The 13,742-nt window shown below is 42.8% G+C and overlaps 1 protein-coding gene across 1 annotated transcript in view; it reads right to left on the minus strand.

Annotated features, from left to right (window-relative positions):
* Window positions 1–13,742, minus strand: part of HACD3 (3-hydroxyacyl-CoA dehydratase 3) — a 362,043-nt gene that overhangs the window by 51,042 nt on the left and 297,259 nt on the right. The window contains exons 8-9 of the mRNA XM_086958018.1: window positions 1,227–1,339; window positions 1,030–1,136 (exon numbers count right to left, since the gene is read on the minus strand). Coding sequence (XP_086814144.1) covers window positions 1,030–1,136; window positions 1,227–1,339 — 220 coding nt within the window. The remainder of the gene's footprint in view (window positions 1–1,029; window positions 1,137–1,226; window positions 1,340–13,742) is intronic.

Here is a 13,742-nt window from a genome sequence, read left to right on the forward strand (position 1 = left end):
GCACCCAAGGGGCTCCGGCAGACTGGTTCCCTCCTCCCTCCAGGCCGCTTCATGGGGTCGGAAGGGCTGTGGCTTCTCACGTGAGAAACAAGTCCAGCGACCAGGGGTGACCAGCACAATTGCAGCCAGTTGTCCACTCCACTCCGGAGGGGTCCTCTCTCCACGAGAGCCCAGCGGTATCGTGGCTGCTGGCAACGAGTCTGATCCGCCCAGAGCAACGCCACCCCGCCCGGTGCATCCGGGCAGCGCCGTCGCTATTTTAAAATGTTCGGCCGCTGGAACAAAATCTTAATAGCAGCGCTTTCCAGGCGATTTCTTAGGTGCCAGAAGCATTGGCAAGTAGCTTTGCGATCACTGCGGTCCGGTAGCTACTTCTGGTGCTGGATTATGTTCAAGATGAGGAGGATATTAGACGGATGACGGCCCGAACTGCAAGAGCCTCACGCAAGTGCAGCCATCTTGCTTGGCGCCCTCTAGCGCCCCCAGCATGTGACAAGACTTCTATGTGCTTCAAAAGACAAATAGCATTGTATGTTGGATCTCAAATACTACAGCACACAACATATTCTAAAGCGGCCATACACAGCATTTCAGCTGAAGTTAAGGCCTACAGCGAGCAGACATGCCTAAGTAACAGAACTGCTCATTCATTCTGGAACAGACGCAAAACAGAAGCTAAATCTGAAATATTATAACAGACGATTCTGACCCTGTATCAATTCCTTGTACATAGACTGCTACCTATGTAAAAGTGCTAGAGAAGACACATAAAAACAGCATCCATCTAACACCCTAAACTGCAACACCACATATCTGACTTGGAATCCTAGAGTAGATATGCCAAGGTTCAGTGTCAGAGGAAATACTGTTCTGTTGGGCATTAAATTCTGGAGAGAGTGTCATGCCGATTTATTGTGGTTCCAAAGATTTTTATGCAACCAATGAAGTATCATACAGATGAGTTCCCAAGATCTTTATGCAACTAATGAAGGAATATACAGAACCAACATCAAAAATGTTTAAGCCTACCTTCTGCTAACCCTCCTAAGGGATAGAGAGGGATCCAGACTGTATATCTGAGCCATGTTAGCAGCTTCCATTCTGTGTCTATGGAGGACAGCATGTAGAAGGGGTACCTGGTATAAGCAAAGAAAAGTGTGCTCATAAGTCTTTACAGTGCATGGTAATTACACTTCGCAGTCATACAACATTACAGCCACACTTACCTGAAAATTTCCACTGAACTCCAAGCATAGAATACAAAGAAGACCACTGCCCTGCTCTGCATCTCCTCCAAGGTTCCAAAAATTACAAATAGAACCAGATTTCTCCCACACACCTAAAAGGCAAAGGATAAAAACCTCAAGATGGTTTACTTAGGGATGTTGAAAATACGGAATACCAACTTAAATTTCTTGGGGTATTAAGGAACATCAAACATTCATCTGAAATGAACATACTAATTTCAGCACTTTAATGATAAAAGGCTGTGCCAATCCACAAAAAAATCAACCTGTGACTAAGGTAACAATCTCTCCAGCAGGGCCTATGTCCCTTTCTGTTAATTGGCTTCAAGCACAATTTACCTGCATAGCACAAGGATGGCTGAAATGACAAACATAAGATCTCCATGCATGTAATGTTATCTTAAAGAGCATTTGCTGTAACCATCCAAAAGGAGAGCCACAAGTTCTCTCCAACCAACCATTTGGACTGCATGGGCTCGCCGCGCCTTAAGGTGACCTAGGCATGAACTATGCTAGTCACTGGTGGTTCCTTATCTTTGCAACGCCTAATATACATTAAGATGCACTAGAATATATAATTTCTGTTACTCCATTCCACAGTACCACAGTTCTGGGTGTGGGCTAGGCCAGGTTTTCCAAACTGTGGGTGACGACTATCTGGTGGGGCGCAAGCTGATTTTTGTTGGGTTGTGAAAGTCCTAGCCTTAACTAAATATATCTTTAAATTCTGTGTTAATCTTGCCACATATTCTGCAGTTCAACGACAGAGGTCAAATGCCAGGTCACGTCTACTGACAAATTACAGCTAATTTGTTTCAACATGAGGATTGGTGTTTACAAATTCCAAAACACCAAATTGTACCTAGGAGTCAAGGAAATCATTTATTCACCATGGACCACAAGACAAATACCATACAGATAACACCCGTGGGAACACACCATGCAAACTTTTATGTAATACTGGCCGAGTTAGGGCTCAAGGACGTATGGAAAAAATTCCCATCAGAAGCCACACTGTACTGCCCTCTTTTGCATCATTTGGGTTCTCCTCGCCCAGGAGACAGAACAAAACGGCCGGTCAGATGTTACCGTGACCGATTGCAAATGAAAAGAAATGTGAGAGGGAAGTAATGCATGATTTTCAAGTGTTTAGGTGGCGACTGGAAAAAGCAGTGTGAAGTGAAAGAGGTGAAATAGTGAGGGGTTATAAAATTAGGTGAACTGGGTAGAGGTAGACAATTTATTAGTATCTCCCAGTCCCTAAGGCTAAAAGACAAGTGCAAAATGTGGGTTTGAAATAATATCAGCACTCAGTAGTGGTCAACATGTTTCTGCATATAAAGAAAAGAGTTTCCATGCATTCTTCAGGACCTGTTGTTTCAAAAACTACTGCTTTTCGTGAAAGATAATTAAAAGGTATCACCTGAAAAATCCAGGTTGTGTGCTCAACCACGTACTGTTATCGCACCGTACCAGGGGCATGGGATCCACAGGAAAAACAAGAACAAACAAGACAAAAGAACATGAATATGTCATATTCCTGCGGTTTTCATTGATTCTTGATCAAGTTAAACCTTTATTTAATGGCGTCAGAATCGCACATGCTATGAAATAAGTTCCATTCAAAACACTCACCCATAAGTGATGGTTGAGGCGCTTCACCCCACCTGGCTGCGGCTCAGGTATGAGGAGCACCGCTCTAAAGTTGAGAAATTGAATTAAAAGAGGGAGGCAATCAAGGCTCAGTTAAAATATCCATGAGATTATAAATGGATTTCTTGTGAACAGTAACTGCTTATACCGATTCTGTAGAATCAGATTGAGATAATTGATCTTTAGCTCAGTTTCAAAAGAATGAATCTCAAACAGTTAGACACGGCTGGTAAATGAGGCAATTTTATACATATTACAAAGCTCTATTTTGGTAGCAACATATATAATGTTACACATGTGAATTACCACCAAAATTAGGCAGAACCTTAAGAATCCCGCTCATGGTTTTCTAAGTGCCGGTTATACAATCAAACGTACTCGCGCTACGCTATATGAGGAGGTGAACTCCCAGCCATGTTAATTGATACTGAGAGAGCTCATAACCCTGTGCGTTTTAGCGCGTTGAAGACAGAGTATTGTGTGCGTGGCTTACCTGTCCGTCGGTGTCTCCCGACAGTCATCCGAGCTGTCTGGGGGGGGCACCGGTGTTTGAGCTCACGCTGTGTTTATGCGGCTGTTTCGGAAGGTTAAGTCACGTGATCGACAGTAGTCACGTGATTGCTATGCATGTCGGGATTTGTAGTACAAGACGCGTAATTTAGTAGTTTTAACAAAAACAAACGCTGGAGCCCAGTGTATGTTTTTAACTATCATTACGCCTATTATACTGGATGTTTCAGGCTTTGTTTTTCGCATTTTATATGTATTATAATTGCACAGTCTCGCATGCCGATTTATAGAACCGGCGTATTTTTGGAGATTGCTCAGTGTGTACAAGTTGAAAAGGAGTCACTAAGAGTGCAGTGGTTATATGTCAGGGTCTATATATTGATCAATGGATGTGGTAGTGGTTTTAAAGGGACATCCACGGTATAGGCTCATTGAGCCCCGCCTTATCACTGTTCAGTCTGTAGACCCATTTCTGTTCAATTTTGAACAGAAAACTACCAGCATCGGGGCAAAATTCAGGAATCTGTGGTTGTTCTAAAACGGTCCAGTGAAAATCATTGGGGCCGTGTCCTACCTCCAGGAAATGTGCAGTAAGGCGGGTAGCTTGTTTGCGGCACCGCACTGTGCTCTTATGCTCTTGTATTCTTGTCCTTACTTTCTTCGTCGTCATGCCAACGTATCGAAGTTGGCAAGGACACGTTATCAAATAAATGAGGTTACTGCTGTTGCAGTTGGTGAACCTAGTTTGTGTCCACGGTCTGTTTGTCCCTATGTCTATGCTGGTTGATTTACAAGTTTGGGGACAAACTGAACAAGCCCCACAGGGGTGATGGCCTTGGACAGGCGGCAAATCCCACAGTGTGCCCACCTGTCTGGGTTCTTTGTTCCGTGGACGTGTATGGACTAACTGGTCCTTGAGATTTTGTCCTCTTTTAAAGGCAAAAAAGAGGCAAAGGAATATCATCCCCTCGGGTTTTCAAGATAGACCAATGTTTTTTTACGATCTTTTGGACTTGATTAGATCGGCTGTTAAATGTGTTAACAAAGGTAATGCGGTTGGTTTTTTCTTTGGGAGGATGTATCTCAAGTAGAGATTCCCTGTTGTTGTTCGATGCCCTCTTTTTGGATTGGCGAATGATTTTCTTTGGATAGTTTTTTGCACTAAGTTGTTGTTCCAGGTTTTTTGAGTGAATTTTAAAAGCCTCTTTGTTGGAGCAGTTCCTTTGCACCCAAAGAAACTGGCCAAAAGGTAAATTGTCTCTTAGAGCACGGGGGTGACAACTGTCATATCTCAGAAGTGCATTTCTGGCCATAGGCTTACGATAAAGTTCAGATTCGAGACCATTGGGAGTCGCATGGATCTTTAGATCGAGAAATGCCAATGTCGTCCGACTGTATTCGATGGTAAATTTCAAGTATACATTTCTGGTGTTAAGCCATTGATGGAAAGACATAAGATCTTCTTCTGTGCCTCGCCAAACCACCAGAATGTCATCTATATATCGCTTCCAGACGTGTAGCGACAATAGATAAGGGTTGGCAGATGTAAGAACCTCCTGCTGTTCAAAGTTATGAACGTATAGGTTCGCCAGACTTGGAGCGAAGACACTACCCATACTAGTCTCAGATGTTTGTAGGTAGGTAGTGTCTTCGAAGCGAAAGTAGTTTTCTTTCATCGCAATTTCTGCTAGGTTCATAATAAACCGCGTTGGCGTAATGGACTGGTGGTCACTTTGTTCTAGTAGACTACCCACCACTTCTAGTGTTTCAGTTTGCGGAATCGATGTATACAATGACTACGTCAAACGATACGAGAATGTCAGTGTTGATATTGAATTGTATGCTTGGTAGGAGTCTCAAAACGTCCTTCGTATCCTGAAGGAACGTCGGCATGGCTTTGACCATAGGATTTAAAAAGTGATCAACAAAGGTCGATAGTGTTTCCATAATGGAGCCTATGCCCGAAATAATAGGCCGTCCAGGTGGTGGTCTCTGGGGTTTGTGGATTTTTGGAAGGCAATAAAAGTATGGTATGGTAGGATGATTTGTAAGAAGATATTGCCCCTCTTGTGGTGTGATCCAACCCTCAGTAGTTGCTTCTTCTACCAAGTTACCTATTTTGATCTTTAGTTTGTCTGTAGGGTCCTCATTTAGTGGGAGGTAAGATCTCCGATCGCTCAGTTGTCTCAGACATTCATTTCTGTATGTCTCGGTGTCTAGAACGACAATAGCCCCGCCTTTGTCGGCTGGCTTGATGGTTATATGTTCGTTAGATGTTAATGAGCGCAATGCCGATTGTTCATCTCTTGAGAGGTTAATAAAGGGCCTGTTCGCAGTTTGGTAGAGATGTTTAATATCATTCTCTACGGCTGTTTCGAATGTCAAAACCTTGGGAGGCAAGCCGATGCTAGGTGGATTAAATGTCGATGGTTTTTTAAGACCAGTGTTCTTATCCACAATAGGTGTTTCAATATTCCCTGGTTTGGAGAAGAAGTAATGTAATCTTACTTTTCTGAAAAGTTTGGCTAATTCCACTTGTGCTACGAAAGGATCCCCTTTCTGGGTAGCCACAAAACCAAGGCCTTTGTTTAAGAGGCGTTCCTCGTTAGGTGATAGAGTGTGTGAGCTGAGATTCATCACGAGGTTGTCGAATTGCTCGTCCCTGCGGTTTCTTGTGGGACTTTCTTCCCGCTGCGAAGATCCATCTTGGACTGTGGCGTGGTGTTCCAGTGGACTTGTGGTGTTGTTCCTTGTCTCCTTCTGCCCCTGCCCCGTCTCGGGCCAAACTCTAAAAAAGGAAAAGCTCCGGGGCCTTGTTGCATTTGGGGGGTACCAAAAGGACCCATTTGAGGAGGGTAGGATGGCCCAAACATCCAAGGATTGGCCGGCCACCATGGTTGGTAATTGTTGAAATTTTGTGGGTGTTGTCCACCCCTCCAATTCCTTCGATTTCCACGACCTCTTGGAGTGTTATTTGCAGACCCATTCTGTGAAGTGTCTGAGTCGCTGGAGGCTCCTTCTGAGCTTGATGTGCCATATGATGAGCCGCCTTTTCTATCACCTCGATTGAATGTGGGTGCTGTGTAACAATCGCTCGTGTATGGGTAAACTCTTTCTGTTGAGAATCTTGCCAAATCTTTTTTGAATTTTTCTAATTTGGTGAAAAGAATTGACTCCTTGAAATCTTTGTTATTTTTATCACTATCGTCCTGTCCTTTTTTGAACAAAGTGCTTTTAAGTGTGGTTCTAATCTGGCCCTCGAGTACTTGAATCTCAATGAGTATCTTATCTGCCACTCTTTTTGCAGTCTTAATGATTAGGACCAGCCAGTCCCTTGTGCACCTCCAGGCAATCATCGACCAGTCTTTTACAAATTCCTTGTCATGAAGGAACAGTCTGGGTGCATTGTTAACAATGAGGCCTGAGGGTGCACAATTATCACGGAGATATTGCGCCATGACTATTCCACGGACTGTTGTTCTGGAGGTGATTTCTTAAGGACCAGAACTTTAGCCCAACCCTCATCATTACTTGTTACTTGGACTGGGACGCTTTCTAAGAGACTCGGGTTTTCGTCTAAGATGGGTTGAACTTCAGCATTCTCAAATGCTAGGCCCCAATTGGTGGCCATTGTAAAAACTGATTAGAAGAATGCAAGTAAAAAGCAGGAACGTTCAGAAGGGGCCAATGACTATCCGCCTCTCGATAAATTCAATGTAATAGGTGACCAAAATGAGGGTTGGATCACACCGCAAGAGGGGAAATATCTTCTTACAAATCATCCTACCATACCATACTTTTATTGCCTTCCAAAAATCCACAAACCCCAGAGACCCCCACCTGGACGGCCTATTATTTCGGGCATAGGCTCCATTATGGAACCACTATCGACCTTTGTTGATCACTTTTTAAATCCTATGGTCAAAGCCATGCCAACGTTCCTTCAGGATACGAAGGACGTTTTGAGACTCCTACCAAGCATACAATTCAATATCAACACTGACATTCTCGTATCGTTTGACGTAGAGTCATTGTATACATCGATTCCGCAAACTGAAACACTAGAAGTGGTGGGTAGTCTACTAGAACAAAGTGACCACCAGTCCATTACGCCAACGCGGTTTATTATGAACCTAGCAGAAATCGCGATGAAAGAAAACTACTTTCGCTTCGAAGACACTACCTACCTACAAACATCTGGGACTAGTATGGGTAGTGTCTTCGCTCCAAGTCTGGCGAATCTATACGTTCTTAACTTTGAACAGCAGGAGGTTCTTACATCTGCCAACCCTTATCTATTGTTGCTACACGTCTGGAAGCGATATATAGATGACATTCTGGTGGTTTGGCGAGGCACAGAAGAAGATCTTGTGTCTTTCCATCAATGGCTTAACACCAGAAATGTATACTTGAAATTTACCATTGAATACAGTCGGACGACATTGGCATTTCTCGATCTAAAGATCCATGCGACTCCCAATGGTCTCGAATCTGAACTTTATCGTAAGCCTATGGCCAGAAATGCACTTCTGAGATATGACAGTTGTCACCCGGTGCTCTAAGAGACAATTTACCTTTTGGCCAGTTTCTCAGGGTGCAAAGGAACTGCTCCAACAAAGAGGCTTTTCAAATTCACTCAAAAAACCTGGAACAACAACTTAGTGCAAAAAACTATCCAAAGAAAATCATTCGCCAATCCAAAAAGAGGGCATCGAACAACAACAGGGAATCTCTACTTGAGATACATCCTCCCAAAGAAAAAACCAACCGCATTACCTTTGTTAACACATTTAACAGCAGATCTAATCAAGTCCAAAAGATCGTAAAAAAACATTGGTCTATCTTGAAAACTGGAGGGGATGATATTCCTTTGCCTCTTTTTGCCTTTAAAAGAGGACAAAATCTCAAGGACCAGTTAGTCCATACACGTCCACGGAACAAAGAACCCAGACAGGTGGGCACACTGTGGGATTTGCCGCCTGTCCAAGGCTATCACCCCTGTGGGGCTTGTTCAGTTTGTCCCCAAACTTGTAAATCAACTAGCATAGACATAGGGACAAACAGACCGTGGACACAAACTAGGTTCACCAACTGCAACAGCAGTAACCTCATTTATTTGATAACGTGTCCTTGCCAACTTGGATACGTTGGCATGACGACGAGGAAAGTAAGGACAAGAATACAAGAGCATAAGAGCACAGTGCGGTGCCGCAAACAAGCTACCCGCCTTACTGCACATTTCCTGGAGGTAGGACACGGCCCCAATGATTTTCACTGGACCGTTTTAGAACAACCACAGATTTCTGAATTTTGCCCCGACGCTGGTCGTTTTCTGTTCAAAATTGAACAGAAATGGGTCTACAGACTGAACAGTGATAAGGCGGGGCTCAATGAGCCTATACCGTGGATGTCCCTTTGAAACCACTACCACATCCATTGATCAATATATAGACCCTGACATATAACCACTGCACTCTTAGTGACTCCTTTTCAACTTGTACACACTGAGCAATCTCCAAAAATACGCCGGTTCTATAAATCGGCATGCGAGACTGTGCAATTACAATACATAGAAAATGCGAAAAAGTCTGAAACATCCAGTATAATAGGCGTAATGATAGTTAAAAATATACACTGGGCTCCCGCGTTTGTTTTTGTTAAAACTACTAAATTACGCGTCTTGAACTACAAATCCCGACATGCATAGCAATCACGTGACTACTGTCGATCACGTGACTTAACCTTCCAAAACAGCCGCATAAACACAGCGTGAGCTCAAACACCGGTGCCCCCCCAGACAGCTCGGATGACTGTCGGGAGACACCGACGGACAGGTAAGCCATGCAAACGATACTCTTTGTCTTCAACGCGCTAAAACGCACAGGGTTATGAGCTTTCTCAGTATTAATTAACATGGCTGGGAGTTCACCTCCTCATATAGCGTAGCGCGAGTACGCTTGATTGTATAGCCGGCACTTAGAACACCATGGGCGGGATTCTTAAGGTTCTGCCTAATTTTGGTGGTAATTCACATGTGTAACATTATATATGTTGCTACCAAAATAGAGCTTTGTAATATGTATAAAATTGCCTCATTTACCAGCCGTGTCTAACCGTTTGAGATTCATTCTTTTGAAACTGAGCTAAAGATCAATTATCTCAATCTGATTCTAAAGAATCGGTATAAGCAGTTACTGTTCACAAGAAATCCATTTATAATCTCATGGATATTTTAACTGAGCCTTGATTGCCTCCCTCTTTTAATTCAATTTCTCAACTTTAGAGTGGTGCTCCTCATACCTGAGCCGCAGCCAGGTGGGGTGAAGCGCCTCAACCATCACTTATGGGTGAGTGTTTTGAATGGAACTTATTTCCTAGCATGTGCGATTCTGACGCCATTAAATAAAGGTTTAAATTGATCAAGAATCAATGAAAACCGCAGGAATATGACATATTCATGTTCTTTTGTCTTGTTTTTCCTGTGGATCCCATGCCCCCGGTACGGTGCGATAACAGTACGTGGTTGAGCACACAAACTGGATTTTTCAGGTGATACCTTTTAATTATCTTTCACGAAAAGCAGTAGTTTTTGAAACAACAGGTCCTGAAGAATGCATGGAAACTCTTTTCTTTATATGCAGAAACATGTTGACCACTACTGAGTGCGGATATTATTTCAAACCCGCATTTTGCACTTGTCTTTTAGCCTTAGGGACTGGGAGATACTAATAAATTGTCTACCTCTACCCAGTTCAACTAATTTTATAACCCCTCACTATTTCACCTCTTTCACTTCACACTGCTTTTTCCAGTCGCCACCTAAACACTTGAAAATCATGCATTACTTCCCTCTCACATTTCTTTTCATTTGCAATCGGTCACGGTAACATCTGACCGGCCGTTTTGTTCTGTCTCCTGGGCGAGGAGAACCCAAATGATGCAAAAGAGGGCAGTACAGTGTGGCTTCTGATGGGAATTTTTTCCATACGTCCTTGAGCCCTAACTCGGCCAGTATTACATAAAAGTTTGCATGGCGTGTTCCCACGGGTGTTATCTGTATGGTATTTGTCTTGTGGTCCATGGTGAATAACTGATTTCCTTGACTCTTAGGTACAATTTGGTGTTTTGATATTTGGTTTGGGGCGTGTACCTGGTTAGTCGTTAAACTTGCACTCAGACCCTCTTTTCAATTGTCTATGTTTACAAATTCCTCCCAATTTGCAGTCACAGAAAGAAAAGTTAAGTGAATTATGTGACAATCTAGCTGGGATACAGAGAGAGAGAGAGAGAAAGGAGTGACTGTATGATGTCATTTTTGTAACAGAACAAAATCTAAATACTTGTAAATGAACTGTACACATTAATTAGTTTGGAAAGCAAAAAAGAAGGTCCGTTTTCTGTAAGAAAGAAGTGTGATGCAAACAAAGATTTCAATAGGATCCAAACAATTCAAGAGACAACTTGAATTGGTAAAGTTGTTGAACTTGGTGATGCGCAAAGGTGCAAATCATATTCACTGAAACCAGATTTCCACACATTATCATTCGTGTGCAATGTAGTTTTATCAGTAAAACTGTTGTAAGGATCAACAGGGCTCGCGCAAAGCCTCCATTTTAGGTACACATTTTAAACTTTACATATTTTTCTAATGGTGCCTTTTTACATGTTTTCCACTTACACAATAATATACTTTAAAATTATTCTGCATGCGCTACATTTCCTAGTAGGAATATTATCAGGTTGCACGTGCACTCTATCCAAGGCTAGGACCATTGAGTGCAATGCCCTTGCATTTGGTTGTCGTACTGGAGATAGCTCTAAGTCTCCAGACAACAATCCCATTAGCCCTGCACCTTTGACGCAGTGCCACTAAAGCACTGCTTTTAATATACAAACCGCCTATGAGCCAAAGTCTACAAAAGAGCACTTCTGCTGGGATTGTCCTGAAACGCTGCGCACTGTGACTGAAATGCAAGCCTGTTGACTCTAACCTTCATTCTGCAAAGGACAGCCTGATCTACACCAGATCGGCTTCCTGATACATCATACACAGTTATGGGAGGGAAGTGGGGTTGGTTTGTGCCAATAAATCTGGCAGAGGGTACTTCCACTATGCTCTCACTAGAGTAGGTAGTATTAGATATGAGAATAAATATAATCATATTATCACACAATAAATGTATAATGGTTGAACTGTTTATCTTTTTCGCCATTCTTGTGATTCTGGTTACCATGATTTGTTTCGTCCTATTAACAATTGCAGTTCACACTTTTTATACAAGAACACAAAATGTTTCAACAAATGTTTGAAAAGTCAATTTGCATTTGTGTCTCTCCCTTGGTTAAGTCTGTGCAAATTTAGTGCCTAATTCAATGGAAAACTCACTGCCTGTAAATGACAGTGTGCCTCCACGCGATTTAGTCACATATATATATATATATATATTTTTTTTTTTAAAGCGTGCCTCAGGTCCATTAAATCTAAGTGGGCCACAAAGGTTTGTCATGCTATAAAGTGAGTTGGGTTCTAAAACGTTTAGGAAGCACTGGGTTAGACCTTTTCTAATCGAATCAAAGAATCCCTGATGTCACCACAACAATGGCTGTACTTGCCACTGCTGTTCTGCAATACCTCTGCAATTCCATCCATGGGAGAACAGAAAGATCTATACTTGTTACTTTTGTCCTGCGTTACTGCTACAGTTGCTGGTCTGGTGTTAACAATGCACTAAACATGCACATCAAATTTGGCTTGCACTATCTCTGCCTTAGGGTCTTTGCATGAGCATCAGCGCTCATGACAGCCACTCTCGACACTAAATCTTTGCACTACCAGCGATATAGGCCACAGAGTATAACTGCTGTAGCCTTATATATCTTCCTCTTTCTACCTGCACTACCCCTGTGATTGCCAACCTTGGCGTCTGCACAGTATTCTATATCCTTACGGCTGCAACACCACAGGACATATAACTAGATCAACCAACTTTTTGAGCAAGAACTGCAAGGCATACCTCTCTAATCCGGAAAGAGAGCAGTGTATTCAACACAGCGGATTTCCTGTGCTCGACACTTATTTATATAAATATTCCAGTGTAAGCATGAATAACAGATTCAAATGTGTCCAGCCCATTCTCCCAGAAAAGTGCCATCTTGTTCTGGCATCTATAAAAAGTAGGTCCATAGTAGTGAGGCAATGAAGGGAAGGATTTTATCAAAGCACATCAGTTCCATTTTAGGAGACAATCCCTTTCTCGTGGAAGTACTGGTTGCTTTCTTTGGAATATTCCTGAACTTGGGTGGTCAATTCACACATATGTACTGCACACTATAAGCCAGTGAGAGAAATAGTCTGTGTTACATCTGCAAAAGAGGATTTATTTTCCAAAAAACTGCTATCTTTATAAAGGAAAAATGGGTCCGGTTTTGACCCATTGAAGAACTGAAGGACGAGGACCATCAAGGAACATGCCATAGACCAGGCCCCAATTGAAGACTGTAAAAACCTATGGGTTGTGGGCGGAACTTCTAGGGCACATTAGGAAGCCGTAGCACAAATAGGATACTTATCTGCAGTGTTATGCCTGGCAACGATTTGTGTGGGTGCATTGGTTCAAGATGCTGCCTGAACCAGTTTGCACATGGCCTTTTTCTTTCCCACACTTTTGCTTTGTTCTCCCTTTTGGCCTCATTGGTTTTGTGTATGTTTCTGGGCTTCCTCCTTTCTGATCACGAGGAGTTAGTAGGCTCCCCTTACCCTGTCTCTTTCTGCACTTCGTCCTTCTAATTACTTGTTTCGAGTTCTCTGGTTGCAGCAGATCGTGGAATCTTTCCTGATCTTCCTTACACTCTTCAGAGGAGGGTGTCCTATTAAATATAGCTTCATACCATGTTTTTAAGTATTTCCTAAGGTATTTTATTATGCTTTGGTGCAACCATCCCACAGTAACTGCAATGAGAAGCAGCTTGCAGAGCAAGACTCTACCAGCACTGCCTGAGCTTTTGCAGGGTCTGTGCTTTTTGTCATCCCTCCCCCTTCCCCTCCCCCCCATTTTCCGCAAACTTCTACTTCTGGCAGTGATATGAAAGCCTGCTAGCATAAGAGGGTTGGGACTGGGAGGTTGCGGATTCTCATCGAGTTCAATTTCAGGGTACACCATGAGCATGACAGCCACTGCCATACAATTTAAGCTTCTCGTGATAGGATGTTCAATCGTGTTATGTATTGCTTGTTCAGATCGCACTGTTGTCAATTTGAATGTCATGTTGCATTTCAGCACTGCTCTAATGACTTCACTGCTCCGAGTTACAGCATGCGGATATGTTGGTTCC

Source organism: Lissotriton vulgaris, chromosome 2_1, assembly GCF_964263255.1.
Source record: "Lissotriton vulgaris chromosome 2_1, aLisVul1.2, whole genome shotgun sequence".
NCBI classification, from domain to species: domain Eukaryota; kingdom Metazoa; phylum Chordata; class Amphibia; order Caudata; family Salamandridae; genus Lissotriton; species Lissotriton vulgaris.